This window comes from Syngnathus leptorhynchus, chromosome 1, assembly GCF_054491065.1.
Source record: "Syngnathus leptorhynchus isolate UIUO chromosome 1, UIUO_Slep, whole genome shotgun sequence".
Lineage (NCBI taxonomy): Eukaryota > Metazoa > Chordata > Actinopteri > Syngnathiformes > Syngnathidae > Syngnathus > Syngnathus leptorhynchus.
The window spans coordinates 24,207,778-24,231,187 of NC_141195.1; the positions used below are offsets into that span (position 1 = coordinate 24,207,778).

Sequence of the window (23,410 nt, forward strand, 5' to 3'; positions counted from 1 at the left end):
TCAGGATTCCAGACTTTATTGCTCCACATGTGCATGAAAGCAAACTGAACTTTGAATATTTCAGCTATAAATGCGACACAGCTTTTTTTAATTTTTTTTTTTTTTTAATGACAGAGCCACCTTCAATTATAATCCAAGCTCAGTGTTTTATCAGGCTGAATAAATAGAAGTAAAAAATAAATAAACTATTAAATACATTTTGAAAAAAAAAATGAAGGTTTTTTTGGAGAGGAAGCTAAAATGGCTTTGGATAGAAATAATGCAAACTGTACACAATGATCTGTTAAGTGACATCATAATATGTAACAAAAAAAATCCCTTATCCAAAGCTACATCTACAAATGGATCATTTGAAAAATTCAAGTCAAGAAAAGTGTACATCAGTAACACAATAATTTGCAGTCATCAATTAAAAAACACATAATCAAACAGGCACTTCATTGTCAAAGCATTTCTTCCCCATGTTCTCCACAACAGCACATGAGAATGTGGGTGTAGTTTACAAAAATAGACAAGGCCAAACTATTATTTAGTCGGAAATCATCCTCACCATGACAAGACTCATCCTCTTGACATCTTTTTTTTTTTTTTTCTTCCCCGCTCCATCTTCATTACCGGCAGATCAGATAGAGATGCCTTCTCATTTGCACCGTTACTTTTCATTTTTAAAAGCATAACAAGCCATTTCCTGTCACTTGAAAACAAACCAAAAACCACAATATTTTCAAAGCAAGTGCTACATTAGAAATTCTTTAATCCCAGTGGTTTGGGTGAATTCCCAAATACAAAAGAAAAGTGGATTATTTACAGAGTACCTCATACATAAGCCTCATTTTGCTTATAAGATTATAGCTTAGTTTAGTTTAGGGTCATCTGCAGCTACTTTCAGACGTCCTCGCCCTCGATGAACAGGAAGTGGAAGCCGGGCCCTTCCCTTTCTCCCGCCCCGCCCTCACTGCCACACCTTCTTCGTTTGCTCCACATAGAACGCGCCATTCCCACGATTGCCGTTTCTTTTTTTTTTTTTTAAAACAAGGAATGAGTACTTGAGTCCTTTTTTGCGTATTTCCTCCATCGCTCGCCGATGTTTGCTGCGCTCTCATGTTGTTTGTTTTTGTCGGTGCTGCCCCCCCTGCGGTATCGCTCCGACTCAATTGGGAGTCCAAAGGGGGCTTTTCAGCTTCAGTGCTTGAGTTCAAGTCTCCGTGATGACGTTCACACTGCAAACACACTGAGCGTGCTGGTCTGGTCCTTTAAGCCCAAAATGCTGTAGGCGATTCTTTTCAAATGGCCAGGCAGCCTCACCCCGATGTTCTTGATGTCCCTGTGATGGAAGCGAGATGACATTTTGTGAGCGTTTGCAACCCCCCGGCCGGGGCCGGGCCGGGGCCGGGCCCCCCTTCCGAGACTTTTCACGCTCCCGTGCCTTGAAGTCATTAAACATCCGCTCGCCCTCCACTCATGTGGAGCGGGGTTAAACGTAACAACATGAAAGGACGACACTTTTAGTCAAAGCCTTCATTAGCGGCTTTAATGATTTAACAATGATTCACTTGGCTGCCGGTGGCCTCGAGAGTGTTTGCAGATGGAGTCGCGCAATCGCACCATTGGCCACGACAAACACTTGAAAGGATTTTGTCATCTGCTTGGCAATCATTGCAAATCACAGCCACTTGAGATGTGAACGGCGTACAGCAGGCAGGAAAGATGCCGCCTCTTGCGGCTTCCTTTTGGCTGCTGGCCCGCTTGGGGGGAAAAAAAAACAAAAAAAAAACCTCTGGCCCTCATTATAGTCCCCAAACAAGCAGATATGATGTGCTTGACTAAGCCTTTTCTCCAAAACGTTTGGGCAATTTCATTCAATTCAATTTAAGTGTTCCCATACATGTGAGAAGATAAGACTTAACTCCTCTTACACCTTCAAATTGTCAAGAATCTTCTCTTCCCTAAGCCTTGAGATTCAAGCCAAAAGTGACTTTTTGAGGGTTTGCAAAAGCGCCGCTCAGGGCAAAGTGTGTGGGCAGAGGGGAGGGATGAAGGGATGAGAGAACGAAAAAAAAAAAAAAAACGCCACGTCTTTCTTCGTCCTTTTTCCATCACAGGCATTTGACAAGTTCTGACTGAGGCTGCGGATTAGGATGACGCCAGCCATTTAGCAGATTCTAGAAACGACTTGGACCGAGTCGGGAACAGATGTCCCGCTGAGAGTCAAAACACACTCTCTCAATAGAACGTATCGAGCAAAAGAAAACACCACGATAATATAAAAGAAATATGTGGCGTCGGCAAACATGAGCACTTACTCGTTCTTCATCTGCAGGACTTGATCCATGCTGACGATGCCGGCGCAGCTGAAGTTGTCGCTGTATTGGCTCATTTTGATGGATTCCAGCCACTCGGACACGGACCTGAAGGGCGAGCCGTCTGAACCGCTGACGCTGGGCAGGCGGATGGATACGCTGCGGGAAAGTCAAGAAGAAATGAGTGAAGACACAAAACCAGTTGGAGCAGTCAGAGGGAAAAGTGACCATTGAGATATGACAAAGTTGGCCTTTTGTCTCTTTTCACTGTCACAAAAAGGGGAGCTGGCTTCTCACACAGACACACAAAAGACAGTTGACTGTGACCTGACTGTTTCTCCACAACCGGGTTGTCAAACTCTGGCTCGCGGGCCAAACGTGGCCCGCCGTGTAATTATATTTGGCCCGTATTTCGATAGAAAAATTGCAAATTGTCTTCACTTTTAAAAAATAGAGATGTTACTTGCACTTTTTATTATCATTCATCTTTTTATGTATTTATTTTTTTAAATTCACAGTTTTTACTCGTTTCTGATGATCAGTTTGTTATGTAGCCGATGTTCGTACATTTATTTGGGTTGACCCTCATTATTGCTCTCAGAAGGAAACTATAATTACGATGCCGCCCGCGAAAAAAACGAGTTTGACGTGGTTGACGCTGAGACACACCTCTGTGTGTTTCTCAAATAAAATCTTTTTTCAAAAATAATCCATACAGTATGATGTCAAATTATGATCCCTGTCCATTTTTGTTAACTTGCCGCTAGCTCTATTTTATACTCTTAAAAGCGATGGATCAAAAGTAACACCTGCCCCGGAACTTTTCCGACACACCTCATACATTGTAGCCACAGTTCTTTTTTTTCTTCCTTCCATGTCATGTCTGGGACTCTGGATTTGGACGATTCTATTGAAATAATGCTTACCGTGGATCAAAGTCAGCAATGGCCTTGAGGGAGTCTGGACTCCGTAGGAGTTTGTCCAGCAGGCTGACAATATCCCCGAAACGTGGCCTCTTGGAGCGATCCTGGAGCCAGCACTGCAGCATGAGCTGGTAAACAGCCGAGGGACAGTCCATAGGCGCCGGTAGTCTGAAAGCCTCGTTGATGGCCTTCATCACCTGCGGACAATTTAGCAAGAGAAGATGACTCCGAGCCATGGCTAGACGTAAGGTGCGACCTAAAAGAAAACAAAAATCTCACCTCGTGATTACTCATGTCCCAGTAGGGCCTTTCGCCAAACGCCATCACCTCCCACATAACGATACCGAAACTCCACACGTCGCTCGCTGACGTGAACTTCCTGTACGCGATTGCCTCCGGAGCTGTCCAGCGAATCGGGATCTTACCTCCCTGTCCGATAAAAATGCCACAAAACTCTTCCAGACGTGTCTTCAAATCATAAATCAAAGCCATCCGCTGTACTTCTACTCACACTGGTGGTGTAGGTGCCCTCGGGATCGTCTTCCAGCACTCGGGATAAACCGAAGTCGGACACTTTACACTCCAGGTTGTTATTGACCAGGATGTTGCGAGCCGCCAGATCGCGGTGGACGTAGCTCATATCAGAGAGGTACTTCATGCCTGCGGCGATGCCACGGAGCATGCCCACCAGCTGGAAGGAAGAAATCTCACCGTCACGGTCCTGATGGAGAAATCAAATAAAAAATTAACAGATGAAGCTAATTTTTTTTTTAGAAGCGGTATAGAACATGGATGGATGGATGGATGGATGGATGAAGCTAATTAAAATGGCTGTGGATTAGGAAAATGTAGCATGAAGTTGGATGGAGAAATAAAACAAAAAATTAATAGATGAAGCTAATTTTTTTTAAAATAATTTTTTCAGAAGCGGTATAGAACATGGATGGATGGATGAAGCTAATTAAAATGGCTGTGGATTAGGAAAATGTAGCATGAAGTTATTTTTGAGTCCTTTGGGCCACCATACATCCCATTTCAGCCATTTCACCCATTTTTTTTTTCCCAATTTGAATTGAATGTAAACTCACCCTGAGGTATCTATCCAGTGCTCCGTTTTCCATGTATTCGGTCACAATCATGGCGTGTTTAACTGCACACAAACATAAAGCATGTTAACAAACCATATTTCAACTGGCAAAAAAAAGTCAATCTTACATTTAGTGACCACCCCCTCCAGGCGGATGATGTTCTGGTGAGAGAATTGACCCATGATGGAAGCCTCGCCCAGAAAGTCTTGCCTCTGTTTCTCCGAGTAGCCTGGCTTCAGCGTCTTGATGGCAACGGCCACTTCCTTCTTGCCTGGCACCTTGAGAATCCCACGATACACCTCGCCAAACTCTCCTGTCAAACAACAACATATATATTAAAAAAAGTTTTCAACCGTCAGCAGGGGATTTATTTGTGTAAAATAGATGCAGGAAAAAAATGAAAGTGTGTGTGTGTGGCTGTTTGGCTCGAGGCTTTCCCGCTGAGGTGTGTTCAAGGTTGAGTGTTGTTAAAGCGGCGGGTGGCCTGTGGTGTGGGAGGATGGGGAGAAAGACAGGGAGGGGGTTCCGCCATGGGAACCGCGGTGGGGGTGGAGATTGGAGAGAGAGGAAAAGAAAAAAAAAAGCTCCCACTTGAATAAACATCTCACGCGTGGGAGATCGGGAGGAGCCGATGTATCACAAGAGTCGCCATTACGGGCCAGGTAGATTGTTATCTTTACAGAACTAAGCCGCTGTCAGTCGACAAGTTAACTGGTGGAAAATGCGCTGTGTAAACAGCCCCGCCGGGGATTGCGACATCACTCAGCGTGCTGGCCGACTGTCACTCACCAGCTCCGATGACTTTTTGTTTACTGATGTGGTTGGGGTGGATTTCGGTGGCAAACTTCAGTACGGCTGTGTTGGGGTCCTCGTAGGTGTGCGGGTCCACGTAGGTCTTCAGGGGTTTGAGTTGCTCTAAGGGGTCAGAGAACATCGAGGGTCACGACATGAATGATGTGAGACCAAAGAGTGATTGTTTTTCTTATTTTCAGGTACCTGAGCTAGAGAAGTAGGCGTCTTCTGGTCCTTGTCTGGTGTGAGAATTTCTTTTCCTGAATAAGACACACAAAAGATCACTTTTATTCCGAATTTGAAAAAAAAAATATGTATTATTATAAATTATTATTAAAATGTATTATTTTACTCCTAATTTGAAGATTTTTTTCATCATATTGTTTTAAACCTGTTAAACTGATTGACTCAAGGGGTTGGCAAAACAAAAGCCAAAAATGAAATAAAATTAAATAATTAATAAATAAAAAATAAATAAATAAATAAATAAATAAATAAATAAATAAATAAATAAATATATAAATAAATAAATAAATAGATGGATGAACGAATGAATGAATGAATGAATGAAAAAAATAAACCCCTAAAATTCTTCAGGAAATGCTGGTCAGGATTCCTAATATGTTCCGTATAGATGAGGTGGGTGTTAAAAAAAAATAAAAAAATTGGCAAATAACCAGAAATCAATTAACTGGCCTGGATCTTGGAGGTTCTAGCATTTTTTCAGCCCACCTCTAATTCCGCCAGTGCCTACAACACCTTAAAGTACTTTCAGTTAAAAAAAAAAAAAATTAAATACAGAACATGTGCTGACTTGGTGCTATTCTTTAATTGTTCATATTAAAGCATGGAAAGAAAACCATTGGATATGGGGGGGGGGGGGCTCAAGTTTGTTTTGTTTTTTTCTGTGCAAGTATAAAATTAATTCCATCATCTTTCGTTCATCGCCGTAAAATTCCGACAAGAAAGCGAAGTGTCTGGAGGGGGGGGGTGCATCTTGTGCTTCCTCATCCAACAGGCCCGCTTTAATATCAATGGCACATAGCAACCTTTGTCACGGCTTTCACAAAGCACCTCTTTGATCAGCGCTAACGATGGGCCGCCCGAGCCATTGATTCAAAGAGGTGACCGGAGGAAGGTGGACGAACGAGCGCAACCTTCAGCTCGACACGGCAAGAGGGCCCTATCCGTCTTTGTCAATGCGACACATTTCCTTTCAAAAAGGCCGAGAATAGAACCCGTGAACGTGTTTTGTTCCCTTGAGGGTTGGAACAGATCCAAAAAGGAAGAAAGAAAAGAAGAGGTGCCAAGCGACCAAGAGGAGCAGCTTACTGACCGTCTGCGGAGGAAGATCACCAGGACCAGTATAAACAACACAGCCGCGCCTGCCACCGGCACGCCGAAAATGAGCGCCGGATTGGTCTGAGTCAGCGGTTCTGCAAACAAAGACGCATGAATTAAAAGTTGGAGCGTTGCAAAAGGTGTCAAAGCGGCTTGAGTGATTACTACCTGCAGATGAGGTTTCAAACTGTTCCTCCACACTGGAACCTGCGGGACTGCCGTCACTGCCCACGGCCTGCACCCGGAACAGGTAGGCCGTGCCCGGGGCCAGATCGCTGATCTCCACAGAACTCTTCTCCAGGATCAGCACCGTGTAGGTGGTCACGTCGAGATTGTCATCCTGAGAGGACAGAGTCATTCAAGTAAGCCCATTTTGGTTTTATTTTCAATCAAGATATCAACATCAGCTCTTAAGGAAAAAGCTTTTTAGCACCAAAATAATACAAAAGTCAATATATCTGGCAGGTGACACGTGTTGCAGGGAAAAAAAAAAGTTTTTGGAATTCAGACAAATTTGCTAAATTTTGATTCGTTGGAAAGTGTGGGTCAATTAATTTATGTTAATTAATTAATAATTAATTAAAATAATTTTTGGGCTTTTCACTGGAAGGAACTTGTGTTTGTACTCTTCGCAAAGATTCGAAATGAATATTGTGTACAGTATCATAATTGGAGCAGATTTCTTTTTAATTGTTTAAGAAATATATATTAAATTTTGGGTGGCAATCCGGTTTTATGTTAGCCCAAGAATTTTTGGAGATTACAAAAACATTTTGAAGGTATATTTACAGATGATATAAATGATTCCCAGTTCACATTTACATTCACTTTCATCAACCCCCCTAGCATAGTTTCAAAATTCCTCTGCTCAACTTCCCATGGAAAGTTTTTGGACTGTTTCCCTGCTATATTGCAAGCACAGTCACAATAAAACTATTCTCTTTAGTCACTGAAACGTCTCCCACCTATTTTAAAACTGCGGTCCTTAGTCATGCAGATTTGAACACATCAAAAAAGAAAATTCACCTTTACTCTGCTTCCCTTTGACTTTGATTCATAGAAATTGCAAAGAAATTCTTCATTTCCGATGAAAGGACGAATATGCTGTTGCGATAGTGTGACTTGAAATGTAAGAAGCAAAGCACCTTCTTGCGATAGGTCAGCTTGTAGCGGAAGGGCCGAGGTTGGAAACGCGGTCGGGGGGACACGTCCCAGAAGATGGACAACTTGGTGGCCGTTCTCTCCACCATTCGAACGGAGGTGATTTTGGGGGGTTCTGAGGAAACGGGAGGACTTTTTCAGTTTTTTTTTTTTCTCCAGTTCCAGAAGAAAGGATATGACTACATAAAGAAAGCATCCCTCCCTCACCTGTGTAGTGCAGAGATGTAGTCAGAGCACTAGTGGAAGGCGTTGCTTGACTGGCAAACATGGACACGCCGCTGTGAGCCTCCACGATGAAGGTATAGTTGAGGTGAGCGTCCAGCTCGCTCACTGACACCTTCGTGTCGGTCAGGCCGGAGCTGGATGGGTCGTAGTGGATCTTGTCTCCGCACGGCTGACAGGTGGAGCCCTCGCAGCGTTGGCATTCCACGCTGTACGTCAAATCGGTTCGACCTCCGCTGTCGTCTGGCGGGCTCCAGGAAAGCAGGAGTTTTCCAGCGGATAGTTGTGTGGTGGTGGCCATGAGGTCTTTGGGAGCAGAGGGGAGGCCTGAGCATGGGAAGAATAAGGAAGAGATTAAAATACTGAATATGGGTTGGCAGCGTCTACTAAAGTTAGCCATTTACTTGGCTTACTTAATGCTAACAATCCAAAACGCTATGAAGGTCTAATGAATGAGCCTTGGTGTCACTGTATTATAAACAAAATACTCATATAGACATATATTCTTTATCCTCCGCAAAGAAACATCTAATATTTTGCTGCAGCTAGTAACAATCCGTAAATCACTGATGGAGATAAAAAAAGGGCACAATCTGATGCAGACAAAAATGCCACAATTGGATCTCATTTCTCTATTATGAGTTTGTCCAAATAGAGAATGAGCACTGAAATCTTCCCAAAATGGCTGTCGCACAACAAAATGGCCGAATTATCGTGTCCTTTGTTATTCTTTGTGACCCTTGGAGGAAAAACTCTTTTTGGGAAAAAAAAAAAAAACAACTATAAAAAAACTAATAATAATAATAAAAAAATGAAACTCCTTTTGGAAAAAGACTTGAAATTTTGTATAAGCCTCCATTATTTTATTTTTGCAAGACTGAGCCAAACACAACACTTAACTTCCTGTCCCGATACGAGGTCACACTTGTTGGTGTTAAAAAGGAAATCAGGGCGAGCCATCACCTGAGCAGGGTCCGGTTGAGGGATCGCCGGGGGCCCGAAAGAAGCCGTCCACGCAGGAACAAAATAAAGCCCCGGAGCCCGACCCTTGGGTGTTAGCAGGACACGGCTGACACGTCTCACCGGAAGCTTCCGCTTTGAAGAAGCCGGGCTGACATTCTGCAAAAAAAAGAAAAAAAGACATTTGCAAGTGTGACTTGAGGCAAACATTACGTGTGACGTACGCAAGCCGGTCCGGCTGCCTTGAAGATTTCACCACCGTGAACTTTTTACCTCTTGTGTGTGAGACACAAAGCTTCAGTGAACATTTCATTAGTCAAAGGTCAAAGGTGACCGAGATATGAGAAGGAAAACAGGGGCTGCGCAGTGTGGACTCAAGTCATTACATCTTGCCATCGCTGCAAGACTGCCACCGATACGTCTCGTAACACGGCAAACTGTTGCCTCTCTTGTAACAAAGGCAACCAGTCGTCCCACATTCCACGGCGGCAAGATGTGCCGTGCGAGGCTACAAGATCAAGTCATGCATCATCCGTGTGAAACTTCCAACATCGTGACCATACAAATTTTCAAATCAATTCCATCTGACGAGGACATCTGTGCTATATGAAACATTGAGCCTGCGTATCAGGGATTGTCAACCCGTGGTCCGCGGCCCCTTAGTGGGCTGTGGCGGTATTGCAAGTGGGCTGCGAAATTGGAAATGGAAAAGAATAAAAACATTTTTCAATTGATTTATTATTTATAAACTACTGATGGTGGTGAAATTACTATTGACTTTGTTTACCACTGAAAATGATTGAGAAATATTTTGTAAACATCTGAAAAGCAACTGAATTGTCAAGTTGTGATGAATGAAGGCCACTCAACATTCTGGCACATTCTTTCCCTTTCACGCCACATGCATGCTTTTGAAAGCCCAGATAAGGTGACACTTGTTCTCACACGTTTGGCATGAGTGGACAGAACTGCAGGTAGCCTGCCCCCGCCCGCTGTGCGTCGGCGTGATGAAATATGAACTTAATACGGCGTGAAATGTCCCAGAGAGCGATCCATAAAAAGTGAAAACGACGGGGCCCTCTTTTAGCCGCCGACATTCTGCCGGCAGCAGCGATGGCGGCCGCCGCTCGTGTCTTCACACCATGGCACGTTTACACCAGCGAGCAAACATTCGTTGCCCCCCTTGTCCCACTCGTGAGACACGTGGCCGAAAGTTGGAAATGAGGACCATCCGAAAATGTGCCGAACTGATGAGACCGCAAACTCATGGCGTTTCTTCCAAACAGCCAGTTTACAGAAGACTTTTGACTCGCCTATCTGCTGCCGTCGCCAGACCGTAACGCCAGCAGCAGACGAGCAAGTTGAAAGTCCTCTGTATAAAACACCAGATGACGAGAGAAATGTGCCGGAAGCCCACTGAACTGCAATCAGAGGAGAGGTGAGGTGACTTTTCAAACTTTTTTTTTACAGTGGCACAAAAAAAAAGTTGGGAACAGCTATTAACTGTTCTTAAAAAATCATAAAACCTCAGTGACTAATCGACATACTGCTTTTCAGTTGCACACTTACTTGCACCTCTTAAGCAACGATCTTACATCGAATGTATAAATAAGTAAAAACAATTATACATATATATAGAAAAACAAATAAAGCCACCCATTGGCTGAATTGAATCTTTTTTTTCCTCCCCAAATTGGAGCCATTGTGAGTTGAAAAATCACATTCCACTACAAGGCTGAAAATGAGCGGTTTCGCATTGCAATTTGCGAGTGAGAATGAGCATTTTGTTTCTTCGAGAGTTATTATAGTTTACTTTCATTGCATGTCTATTTTTTATCTGTTTTCATCTACACATTTCTAAATTAAAAATCTTCACTGGTGAACTTTTATTTCTATGACTGTCCATACCGCACAAAGTGAGTATGAGATGAACAACAAAACAAACATTTGGCGCCTTAGAAATAAATTTCAAAAATAAACTTTATGATTAGGAGTGAAATCTATTGTAAGTCAAAATATAGCTCACCAAAACACACAATTATTTTATAACATTTCCAGTACGATACCTGAATGCTAAAATATTGGATAGCTATAGCACAACATAAAAACTCCTTTATATTGTCATTTTTATTGTTTAATAAAACCTATGTGCCTGGTGTTAACCTGTAAAAAAAAAAAAAATCTCAATGTCTAAATTGCTCTTCAAATGAAGTCATTCTTAAAATTGCTCCTCAAATCCCCAAAAACTATTCAAGCCTTGTCCCTTAAATCAATTATATCTAGAAGCCACAAAAGCGAGCACACACATATCAATGAGATTCACTCCTTGACGTAGAACAGACCAGCTCCTGCTAAGAGGTGTAGTATATTAACTCAAAGCAACAAAAAAAAAAAAAAAAAGACTAGTTTGCATGAAAAGAATCCGCCGGCGTGTCACTCAAGCCTCTCGATAAGACAGAAGCTCCTGTCTGCCTCGGCCAGCTGCTTCTTTACTTATTAACCGGGCCAAGAGAGGTGCCCTGGCAGAAGCTGAGGCTCCCGCCGAGGACTGACAGACAGACAGACAGACAGACACAGGGCAGACCTGACTCGGGTCTTTTGAGAAGGCAAAGCAGCTGCTGCCCCTGCAACTCGCATTCATCGCTCTACCTCTCCACACTCGTAATCCCCAAATTCCTTCCTCCCCTCTCCCCGGCTAAGCCATTAACGTTGCTATTCATCGGCAAGCAGCAGGCGAGGAGAATGCCACGCCATTCAAGTGCTAAGAGAGGAGAAAAAGCCTTGCGGATGGGAGTTGCCCAAATGCCCCATGGCGAGTGAAAAAAAAAAAAAAAAAGTCAGGCTGGCTTTTCTGTCTGCAATGCATCTCGCGCGACCTTCCAGTCACATGGAGATGCATTCCAGTGAACACGGCGCAACAGGAGGTCCCGACCATAACACTTTCAGTTCCTATCTCTGTTGACTTTGTTGTCTCCACGATGTGACATTATGAGGAGGAATTCCATGTTTGTCCATGTAAGGTTGTCGAGAAATAAACTACAGAAATTAAACCAAGCGCTGCGTTTTGTTGTTGACACGCACACCAAATACAAAACTTTTTTTTTTTTCCTCAGATGACGAGAGATGTTGGCTAAAAATTCAAGAATCAAGATTCAAGAAGAATTTATTCGCCATGTTTGAGCGTGCCAAACAAGGAATTTGATTTGGTTACATCACAGTCTGTTCAACATTTAGGTGACTGACAACACTCAGGACATGTGAAAATGACAAATGACAATATTCTCAGCCATCCCCTGATCTTAAACTCCCATGAGGGCAAGGAAAAACTCAAATCTCCTACTAGGGGAAGTGAGAAACCTTGAGAAGAGACCACAGATGAGAGGGATGATATCAAAGATTCAGATTTGTCACAATTTGTACGTAGGCTACCTTTGATAGTAATCACGTACAAAAAAAGCCTATTTTGATGATGCGTTCACGATTGAACTAATTACGTCTTTGTGTGACTCTCCCATGCAATTGCTCTCTGTCTCAACTTGCTAACAATACTTTGACATTCAACCTCTGGTAAAATTGTTTTTTAAAGCTTGGTAACAACGAGGTATTGTTGATCTATTGTTAGCAAAGTTTGATTTTGTACCGGTTCACACTGGATCCTTTTTCACAGCTGAGCTTTTAAACACGCAAGGTGAGACTGCAAGGTGTGGTGAAGCTAAACAATATAATGTTCACTAAAGGTAAATATGGCTAGAACTGAGGCTGAACGTTCCCAAATGGAAGCCGCAGAGCTGGTAGAACATGATGACAGAGTAGAATGAGAAGTTGTATCAATGTGGAAGTTTTTTTATTTTTACTTCCCCAAAAAATCTGCTAGACCAAATAAACATTTTATGCAAGTGTTGCCGGACTAAAGTAGCAACATGAGCAATTTGCTCCACCAGCTTAACCACAAGCTTGTCTTGGAATATCAAGAATGTATGAGGCAAGCAAAAGAAATGTTGAAACATATCTCTATCTCTTCAACACGCGTTTGCTAGCTTCTCAGCTACGCTAATCAAAACACTTCCTAGCTTCTCAGCTACGCTAATCAAAACACTTCCCTCCTGCAATCAATTTTTAACAGCATTGTTTGTGGTCTTAAATACTTGTTCTTACTAACTACTTTGTCTACCCAAGGCCTTTTTGAGCAGGAGATGAGCACTGAGTTTTGTTTACCAAGAGGATACTTTGACAACAGTTGCTTCCCGAGTCGGCGTAGAAGGCGGATTGTTTCGGGGACATGACAGGAAGCAGGAAGCGTGAGTTTGACGCAGCGCTTCCTTCCTTCCTCAAGGGTTCAATGAAAGTAAGAAAACATGGTAAGCGTGACCAAGAAGCCTTGAATCCAGCGTAAGCTTAGCGTTGACAACACAAAATGAAAGACTCCTGATATGACCATGAACAAAAGCCTTTTTTTTTAAAAAGAGTCCAAACATGTGATGAACTTAAGGCACCCATTTTCCCCGCTTAGCGCTCCAAAGTTGAAGTGCTGTTTGTCATTTGAGAGGCCCTCGCCAACCTCCAGCCGCTCTGTTTGTTTATTGAAGCTGAGTGCAAGGGGCCTGTTACATTCTGGGACCCCCCCCCCCCCCCACCACCACCACCTTCTAGTCCAGGAGCTGGAGCCACGACGTGCCCCTCCCGATCGGTGCGTCTGCACAAGTTAAGATGGATGAGATGGTGACAGTGATGAATGCGTGCTCGGATAGATGGATGAATGGCTAACATGGAGACTTGACAGGGGGAATTGCCCCCGAGACCTGAGGCCTAAGTGGTGGTGGGAGGAAGAGGGGGGGGGGGGCACAATGGAGTTTGGCAGTAAGGTCATGTGTGCCTGAGGGCAGCGGTGAGTTAAAGTGTGCGTGGCTTCCCGAGACTCACCGGCCAAGTAAAACAAAATCATGTTAGCAGCGAGGAGGCAAGGAACGGGTAGAAGTATAGCCAAGTAACACAAAAACATATTGAATGAATGAGAACAAATAAATGTGTAAATCATTATCCGTGACTTTTCCGTTTTTCAGCTACTCGACTATGACGGCAATACGTCATGTCATTCTGCTTAGATGCAGGGTGACAACACGTCATTAGCATTTTAGCTTCTGCGGCGGCGGAACAATGGGGGGCTCTGTTGGAGGAGGTTGCGTGAGGTAAAAGGTGGTGGTAGGTAGAGGACGGACGGCGGAAGCGTGTGTATGAAAGGGGGTCGGCCGGTCGGCCATTAGCCAAAAGGATTAGCAGCTGTGGGGGGCATTACATCTGTTTCACAATTGCACTCGGGCTTTCATGTGGCTTTTAACAAATACAATCCATTCTCTTATCCTCTTTCTCCTCTCTGACCACCGGCAACAGGGGATAGATGGGACAGATCCACCCAATGAAAAGATGCTCTGAAGTAAAGCCGCCTTTGAAGCGGACTAAACAATAGGATGACTAGCTTGACGCGGGCCGAAAGCTTGACTTGGAAAATTGACGAAAATGGTCCAAAAATAAATTGTCATTGTGAAGCTAAGAACTATGGTCAAGCTATTGCAGCTTGTCTGGGGTAAATCAAACCAGACGGGGTGAAAACAAGAGTAAGACCAGACGCCTTCGTTAAGGCTCTTCTGGGAATTTTTGAGCGTACCAAGACTTGGAAAAGGAAGTAGGTGCAAAAGTTGCAGGGTAATGTTAATATATTAATATATTGCTGTCGAGAGAGGAATAATTTGAACCAGCCAGCTACCAGCTTGTTTTAAAATGGTCAAATAAAAAGTCCACCAAGCAATGGTTCAAATTGCAAAAACATGTGAGTTAGGGAACATAGCGCCATCTAGAGTTGTGGAGGCTGACTGGTTGGATTGTATACAGTCCATGTCTTAATCAAAATACCAGCAATAATGTCCATGAGTAAGTCTGTAAAAACTCAACAGTACTCATATTGAATATTATCAATGGTTACTTTTCCATTTTTCATAACAAAGTGGCTTTTAAATGTTGTTTGTCTAAGCAATGTTGGCAATCCTTTTCCAAAATGATGTATGGCAGACAACACGTTATAACTTGTACATGGAATGCAGCGACGGAATGCAAGAAAACTTTGGTATTATATTTAAATGAGTGCGAAGTGAACAAGCAGAACAGCCAGGTGGCAAACACAGCAACTCCCCCCCCCCCCCGCCGATGCTCTGGACTTCCTGGTGAAATGCACCAATAAAAAAAAAAACAAATCTATGAAAGTGGCTGAGTGTGGCCGGCCACAATAGAAAGCTCTGAGCCAAACGGGTCGGGGAGTCAACCAGGGATTAGGTGGCCTCCGGTTTCCGCTCGTCCTGTTGGCAGGGACGAGTGGCTGGCTGTTGTCAGATGAGGAGATGAATGACACACTGGGAAGGAAAGTGCTGAGCTCACCTCGCACAGCAGAAGAACAACACAATGCGCTTCACATTGCAGTGATGCCGCCCCCCCCCTCCCAACCAGCGTACGCCACCACAAACACACATCCATACACATAGCATTCCCAAGTTTTCTTCTAGCAGAAAAACACAGCCAATAACAATTTGTATTGGTCAAACCACATCTATACATCGCACAAAAATCAACTTTGTTTTATAGGAAAAACACGCAAACTGTTTGAGGTTTGATGTGAAACCTCAGCTCACACATCAGAGGAATTTGGGGTTTTTGTGTGTAATTTTATATATGTTTACAAAATTTTCTTTTGGCTGTACTGCTTGCAGTTATGGATGCTTGATTTTTTTTTTGGTCCAATCAAATTTCAGCCTCTATGTGTTGCCATATTAGTTTAATCTGCCCAGAATCTTCACAATCAGTAGAGCTGGCTGATGTAATTTAAACTATATTAGCAATTGTGCAGTTTTTTTTTTTTTAACCAATCAGGTTTTGTCATCACATCTATTTATCAATGTAGTGACTTTTTTTTTTTTTAATTAACATATGACAAGACAAACTAGATCTGGTGAAAAATGTTATGCTGGAAATATTTTTAAGTGGGCTGCATACTCCTTTGGCAAAGGTATTTCATTAAAAAAAAAAATTGCCAATCTTAGAACCATATTTGGAAAAAGAACTAATAAAGCAAATTTTTTACACTAAGGAATACGAGATAACACACATCAAAGAGTCGATATATTGTCAGCCTACGTGTCAAGTCAACTACTCGCTCTCTGGAACATTTTTTACTTATCCGTAACTGTGGAACAAATCGAGTCAACTGCCTGTAACAAAATATGGACAAATCGGAACACATGGCAACTCTGCTTGATAAAGCGTTCATGACGGTTTAACCCAGGAACAGAGAGACAATTTCCCATGGGGTGGGAAAATTGTTTTCAAACTGAGCTCATCGTTCCTCTGTTGTGGTTTATAGCATAATCATCAAATACATTTTCCCGTTCTTAGTCATGCAGGTACACCTTGCTCTGTCACGCAAGAGCTCCAAATGATTACACAACTGAAATAGAAAGCAAGAAAAAAGGTACTAGTTTACAGCATTTCCTGTTGGCTTGTGTACAGCTTTGTTTTTCACCTCTCTTGTTGAAACATGACATGAATTGAAAGCACCCATATCATCCACCCATTATTTACGGAACCTCCCTCACCCGTCGGGCAGATTCTACCTTGGCATCAAATCTGAAGAAACATCTAAATGACCAGTGCCATGACAGAAATCTCAATTGAGCAATCTTCTGACACGTGACATCCACCACAGGTCAACTAAATCCAATTAGCTATGTTCACGCCTGAGCAGATAAAGTGAAATGGTGTAATACATTGGTCTTATACCGTTAAGGGGATTAGAAATACACAGTTGGGACAAAGCAGGGGGGGAAAAAAAAAAATGGCCGTGAATCACCACACCTGCTTTTATCAGGATGTTTCAATACAGACTTTCTTGCTTAAATTCTACAGTTATCACGGGACAAAAAAAATAAAAAGCTCAAGAGGTGTCTCACTCAAACATAATGGCACTTAAACTATTTAAATGGTCAATTAACTGTCACAAAAGTCTCAAATGAAACAGAAATACATAAAAACGCATCACAGGTAGCAATTGTGAGGCGGCATGCATATACAAAGCTCGCTAACGGCTAGCACAAGAAGCTAACAAAGCAATACATTCTTTCATTCCTTCTTGCCTAACAATTGGACTCAAACATGACTCAGAAAAGATTAGAAGTAAACCTCTTTGGTCATAAAAAGTTGGGTCAATACTGGCTTTCTTTAAGCTAACAAGCCGTGGGAGAAAAACATGGAAGTAGCAGCCAACCAAATTCAAACTTAATAGAAACAACACAAGCGTTCAGAAACGCAAATACTTTTGGATCAAACGATTTGGACAAAATGTCAAATATAAATCCTATTTCTACTACAACTGCAAGATTCCAGTAATTTTCAAAGATGGAAACTGGAATCAGTCATGTCGCATCATTTTTATGCTTCACTGTACGAGCCAGAATGAGTGAGTTTCAAGTGAGCTTCAGACACACCGCAACTCATTTTGTATCAACGTCTGCTTGTGACAAAACAATACGATTATTTTTCGACTTGAATACGATACCTTTCCATTAAATTACCCTCAATCCAAGTTAATTCACGTAATTGCTATGGAAAATGTCCAATTTAGAACATTTCCTAATTTCCGGAGATTTGCCATTAAACATCTACCTCTCTCTAACCCCAATTTCTCAATGTGGTAAGAAGTGAGCAGAGGTCCTCTAAATGTTCCCATCAGGTCTGCGCAAGTGATGTTCAAACACCGCTGGTGTCATATTCATGACTCTTGCACCCCGGCCCCCAAAATAACGAGCAAACTTTTGTTTGGCAGCTTGTTAGCCTTAGGCGCCAGCGTATGTCTTTGCGTTAAACACTTCAAAATAAGGATGGGAATAGGCAGAGATGAGACTTTTTCAGTAAACATAATGCCAGGGGGAAAATAGAGTCAGACTTTGAGGAGTGGTGGTAGTCGGGGGGGGGGGGGGGGGGGTGCAAAACCAGTAGTTACTCAAACACACCCAAGTCAATTACTAGCTATTCACATTTTCACCACACAAGTCAAACTTTGTCGTTGCGTCATTCGAGGATGAGTGTGGAGATTTGAGACTTGAGTGGAAAATTAGGAGATGCAGAAAATAGTTTACAGGAACTTTCTGGTGAGACCGATAATCACTTTACTGGAAGGGCTCCGACTCATCCGGGATGTTAATTCTGCGCTCGGCGGTCCAAATAGTTCTCATTGTGTGTTCTAGAATAAAAACCTTGACTGGGGATTAAATGTGATGAGGCTGATGAGATGAGGACCCAGAGGGCTAAACACAATCCCAAAGTCCAGCAGTGCCAGCTCACAAATGATAAGAGCTTTTTTTGTAGCAGGAAGGATTATGGGTAAGGAAAATCATGATAGGAAATGAAGTGTCGTCCAACCAAATGAGTGCACGAGATGTGAGTATTGTGGAATTTTGTCGCTAGGCAGAATAATTTTACATCTTTTAATTGACTGCAGTTGATACTTGACTCCTTGAAAGACATGTTTGAAATAAAAAAATAATCATAATGTGTTGCTCTTTATTTATTGTGACGATAAGATGGGACTGCCAAGTTTAAAAGCTAAACATTTGTGAGGAGTGTTAATAAACATTTAGTCAACATCTGATTTATCTACATTGTGGCGCTCACGGATTGTAAGAGCCAAAATGAGCCGCGTGTTTTCATTCCAAACAATTTTGCTGACAGACAGACGTTAAGTTACAGTTCATAAAAAGCGATAAATTCCTCCGCAGTCCATCGGTGGACTTTATCATCCCACCAAGAAAGATTTCCTATCGAGAAAATGTGGCCTTGAGCCGTCTTCAAACGTTTGAAGAGCTGATGGAGAGCACAAGCAGACATTTCCACGCTCATCTCCAACTTCCTGTGTGCGTCTCGGAGCTCCCATTTGACTTCATCTTGGATCTGCGGCGTTGACTCATTTTTATGAGAGGTCTTGACCCGACATCGACCCCCCCCCCCACCACCACCACCATTACCGCCGCCACCGAGCGCTGCCTGGGAAGGAGTACTGCTCTCCAGCAAACGGATGAGGAATGCACTGGGGAGGTGAGTGGGAAACACAGCGCCTCATTGTTCTCCTACCTTTACATTCCAGTCTGTTTTAAAATCACAGCCCTCCTCTAAATACAACCTCTTGCTCACTTTGGTCAAGTTCTGCTCTCATTCCTCCACACCGCCGCCGCCTCCCTCATCATCCCACCTGACACTTTTCCCTACAGCTAAAAATGATGCAGTAAACGGTGAGGTCTTCTAGAAAAGGAATCATTTGGACTAATGGGAGTCATGAGGTGTTTAGTCATCTGAATAGATAGGCCTGTCGGTGCATGCAGTTGCGCAACACACCTGAAAGCAGCGGCCCACGCCAGGGGATGAAAATGAATATGCTTGTACGCTGCACACTTACAATTAGAAAGCTTCGTTTTTGCAGTCGAAACTGGCAGCTCCCGTTAAGAATTGGACTGGAACACTTGCTTTACGGAGTTGTGAACACCGGTTCGGAAACCGAGTCAACATTCCCCGTTGAAAGAAACTGAAATGTCATTCATCCGTTCCAGTTACTCAAAAGAACACTCATGTAAATTAACTGGTGTAAAACCTTGCTCCAGTACCTATTCCTGGTCCATGGGCTCCTATTTTTGCAATTTTTTTTCATGTGAAAGTGGGAATGTAATTCCACTTCTGATCGCTAGATGGCAACTCACGATCAAAGTATTTTACGATAAGCCTCATTTTTGCTGAAGAGATTAGAAAGGTTATTGAATGTCTCAAAAGTCTATCATCCTGCTTTTAAGGCCTACGGAAAGCAATATTAGGTTCATTTTATAAGGTACAGCTTTGTGCATTGTTATTGATCTTGTTGTGATTGATTGTTATTGCACTGATCAGTGCATAGTAACATGTTGTTTTTTTTTCAATGTTTTTCTTGCTCTCCCTCTAAATATGTTTTGAATGCATTTAAAGTGCATTTGAAGATCCTAAAACGGACTTCTGTCATCCAAGAACTTGCACTTGGATGAAAGTTTGTCCAGGGCAGAGGGCACGCACATCCCATCCTCATTGTCAGGTTGTGCTGTCAGGTCAGGGATGATGTTAGAACATGTCGCATTCCTTCCATTGCGGAGGAGCCTGGCTTAGCCGAGGGGGGAATTCCACCGAGCGATGCTAATAACGCCCATGACAAACATACGCGGCAAATGACGCTTTAGCAACCCAAATAAACAGTCGAGCCAAATGGCCGTCCGGAGACGAGCGCTTACCTCGACACACGTCTTGGATTTTTTCATGGCCGGCTTTGCACTGGCACTGGCCCACGGGCACCACCCATTCTCCATCCACGGTGCAGTAGACGCGAGGCAGCTCCTCGCTGATGGCGTTATCCACGCATATCCCGTTCACCTCCCTCAGGGCCTGGTTCTCGCCGCCGGCCACCGTTTCGGGGAAGGAGGCCAGGCTCATCACTGTGGCGGGGCAGGTTTTGTAGTAAACCCTGACCGACAGAAGAGCCACGCAGGCGCCGATGTCTTGAAAGGCCAAGTAGAAGCCTTTCCGAGAGAGGTTCTCCACCACCCTGGTTTCCGTGTTGATGTGCATCTCGTTCTTGCTGGTGATCTCGTCCGGAGCGATGGTGGCCACTTTCTTGAACTGACCCTTGCGGAAGGTGGTGCCCACGTCCACGTCCGACTCGGAAGTGAAGAGGTTGAAGGTTTCCTTGCAGGTCATGGAGGCGCCGTCGAAGGAGTTGCAGTCGCGTACGATGAACTGGAGCTCCACCAAGACCCGCGAAGCTGACGCTCGCCGTTGGATGAAGGTGGTGCGCAGCCAGTTGTCTTGCTCACGTTCGCCCACATTGCAAACAGAGTAAGTGTAAAACTGAGAGCCGTTCAGGGTCTTTTGAGCCACCTCCCACTGGAAGACAACACAGAGAGTTTAGAGACGTGACGCCTTGGGACAACTATACAGCAATGAATGTTTTTTTTTTAACTGACTAGATTGGGCCATCTTTTAATCAAATTGGTGATTTTTTTTTTTTTTTGAAAAACTGATGATCAGCTCCAAAAATCCCAATGTTCATTTGAGATACTAATCCGGACTACATTTCTCAAAAATGGTGACTATTCAATGTTGCTTGATCCTTTACGACAAAATCATGTCACATGTCTGTGACACCTGGGAATGGTTTTTAAATTGCAGACATTTTTTTTTTTTTTCACAATATGTCTCCTTTAAGCAGCTGCTGTTTTCATAGCAGAGGTCAATTTTTGTTCCACCTCTGATGTCACGCCAGCCTTCTTTTGACAGCGCCTCAATTACAATTACACCCGTTTCCATTACAAACACTAATTTTGAGGTGTGGATCGTATTCCGACTTACAGCGTACCGCGCATACAATGGTTCAATCACGACAGACTAAACCTGGATTTCATTTCCTTCACAGCAGTAATTAACGTCACAGCAACACGCAAAAGTGAATAGCGTTCATTCATTTTGCTCGAACGCGAATCCTCTGCCCAACTAACGCAGCGTGAGAAAGCGCAGCGAGATCCCACATTATTTCCAGTCACTTTTCCGACTGCCGCTTACACTCTACACTAAAAAGTTGCCGCAAATATTTCTGGAAAAGCCGCAACATGTTTGAACACAGTCTTGGCTCGAGGAACGACTAGCCCCACGGGGCTTTTTAAAGGCAAGCTAGGTATGCAATTTGTGTACACAAAGTTGCTGTGTAAAATGTGTGTGAGCACTCCTGGTATACAAAATGGAATCCAAACAGCATTTAAAGAAGGACCACACATTTGGAGTCATTTTTGGACCACTCAATTAGTGTGAAAGCACCATTATGAAAAAGGACAAACACCTCTTCTACTGTATAATAAGCACCACAACAATAAAGAACATTTTCATTTTTCCGTGACACACTTTTGAAGTGGTATCTGTCAGCATTAACCAAAAAAAAAAAGGAGGCCGGCCGGCCTTAAAAAGTTAATTGCTTGCTAACATACAATTGCGCAGGCCCGGCCTCCAAACCACAAGAAGCCACAAGTATTCCCAGTTCAGGAGGAGCTGCTATTCTGTCTGCCTCCGCTTTGGCAGAGCCCAGACATGCTCGGCGGGTGACTTCAATCCCTTTCCCTCTCGTGAGCGGAGCCAACAAGTGGCACATTTGACACAAAAGGCCGAGACCTTTTTCGCCAGCTCGCCGCACGAGTCAAATGGTCAAATATTTCACACAAGCGAGGCTTGGCCTCTTCCTGTGCAAAGTCTCCGTGCGGGCAAATTCCAAGTGTGTAAAACGTGTGTGTGTGTGTGGCAAAGCCGTACTCACCCCGGGCTTGTCTCCCTGCTCGAAAGGCCAAGTCAACCAGCCCAGTTCACCTCCTGTGGCCTTCATGTCCAAAAGCACCTCTGTGTATGGAGACACCCACACAATGTCATCATGTGTTGTAAAAGTTGGATAAGTGTCAGTCTTTGTTTTATTGCGGGTCACATCGCTGTTACGGTTTCCCTCAGATGGCCTTTAAAAATGTGAAGCTCATAAAAGTATGGTCACAGATGGCCCTCTTATCATGTCATCGTGAATATAAAAAATAAATTCCAAATCAGTGGTGAGAGAAAATAATGCAGGTATCAATTGATGTCAATAAGGGAAAATTTAATAGCTGTGTAAAAGATAAAGAAAATTTGGGAGCAGAATTGATGTCAAAATTAAATCAAAATTCTATTTCAATCTATTTGTGAACCCCTTGAAACTCGTACAAAAGCTCCAAAACCGCTAATAGTCAATTACAAAATAAAATACTTTTCAATGAATTCTTATCACAGACGATTGAAGTGTTTTCAGTATTTTATCGGCGTGCTGCTGACACTGAAAGTTTCTTGTACGTACTCCGCTTGGCGAGGTGTTCGACTCTGGGGAAAGTTTGAACTTTGAAGAAGGAGGTGACAACTCACCTTCTTTGCTTTGCAGGGTGACGAGGATGCCATTAATGAGCACGTAGGTGAAAATGAAGAACGGTCGGACTCCTGTGATAAATTCCATTTGCTCCACTTGCTCGCTCGCTCTCTCGTTTTGCGCTCCTGAGCTGCGACTGACCGACTTGTGGAGCGCCGCTCTGCATACACACACTCACGTGCACGCGCGCACACTCATTCACAAAGCAGGAACGCCTGCATGCTGGAATGTGCGCGTGGGCGCGTGGGAGGAGGGGGGCGGGGGGAGGAGGAGGAGGAAAACTCCTCCTGAGAAACCTTTGCTGCATTCAAGAACCATCGGGAATTTCAAGTTACTGTTGTAAAAAGAAAGTGGCACAGGGCGGATCAATACACGATTTCGATCAGTGAGCAGAGGTGGGCAAACGTTTTGGGTTTGATATTCAAAACTCGGATCATTTGTAGATGAAGTTAAAAAAAAAAAAAGTTCAAATGTGTTTGTAAAATTGTTCATTATTTTAAAAAATACTGTTTTCAATTAAAAAAAAAGTTGATTTGCGTATGTAAAATAGTTAATTCTTTTTTTTTTTTTTTGAAAAAGAAGCAAATT

General features: G+C 43.2%; 1 protein-coding gene across 1 annotated transcript; it reads right to left on the reverse strand.

Moving 5' to 3' along the window:
* On the reverse strand, nt 1-22,995 carry epha2b (eph receptor A2 b). The gene is made up of 17 exons (XM_085909961.1): nt 22,822-22,995; nt 22,196-22,275; nt 20,130-20,778; nt 8,791-8,946; nt 7,813-8,154; nt 7,590-7,720; nt 6,613-6,784; nt 6,440-6,539; nt 5,308-5,363; nt 5,101-5,226; nt 4,439-4,624; nt 4,312-4,373; nt 3,735-3,944; nt 3,503-3,652; nt 3,227-3,420; nt 2,304-2,459; nt 1-1,324 (listed from the first exon to the last, which is right to left on the reverse strand). The coding sequence occupies exons 1-17, from the start codon at nt 22,907-22,909 to the stop codon at nt 1,216-1,218; spliced, it is 2,967 nt and encodes a 988-aa protein (XP_085766087.1). The 5' UTR covers nt 22,910-22,995; the 3' UTR covers nt 1-1,215.
* Nucleotides 22,996-23,410: the final 415 nt, after the last annotated feature.

Bases quoted from the DNA above. Each gene is read 5' to 3' on its own strand.
- epha2b (XM_085909961.1), bottom strand. From the start codon at position 22,909: ATGGAATTTATCACAGGAGTCCGACCGTTCTTCATTTTCACCTACGTG. The intron at 5,227-5,307 runs GTACCTGAAAAT...CTGACCCCTTAG, and splicing joins CGCCTACTTCTCTAGCTCAG to AGCAACTCAAACCCCTGAAG. The intron at 4,374-4,438 runs GTAAGATTGACT...GTTTGTGTGCAG, and splicing joins GGAGGGGGTGGTCACTAAAT to TTAAACACGCCATGATTGTG.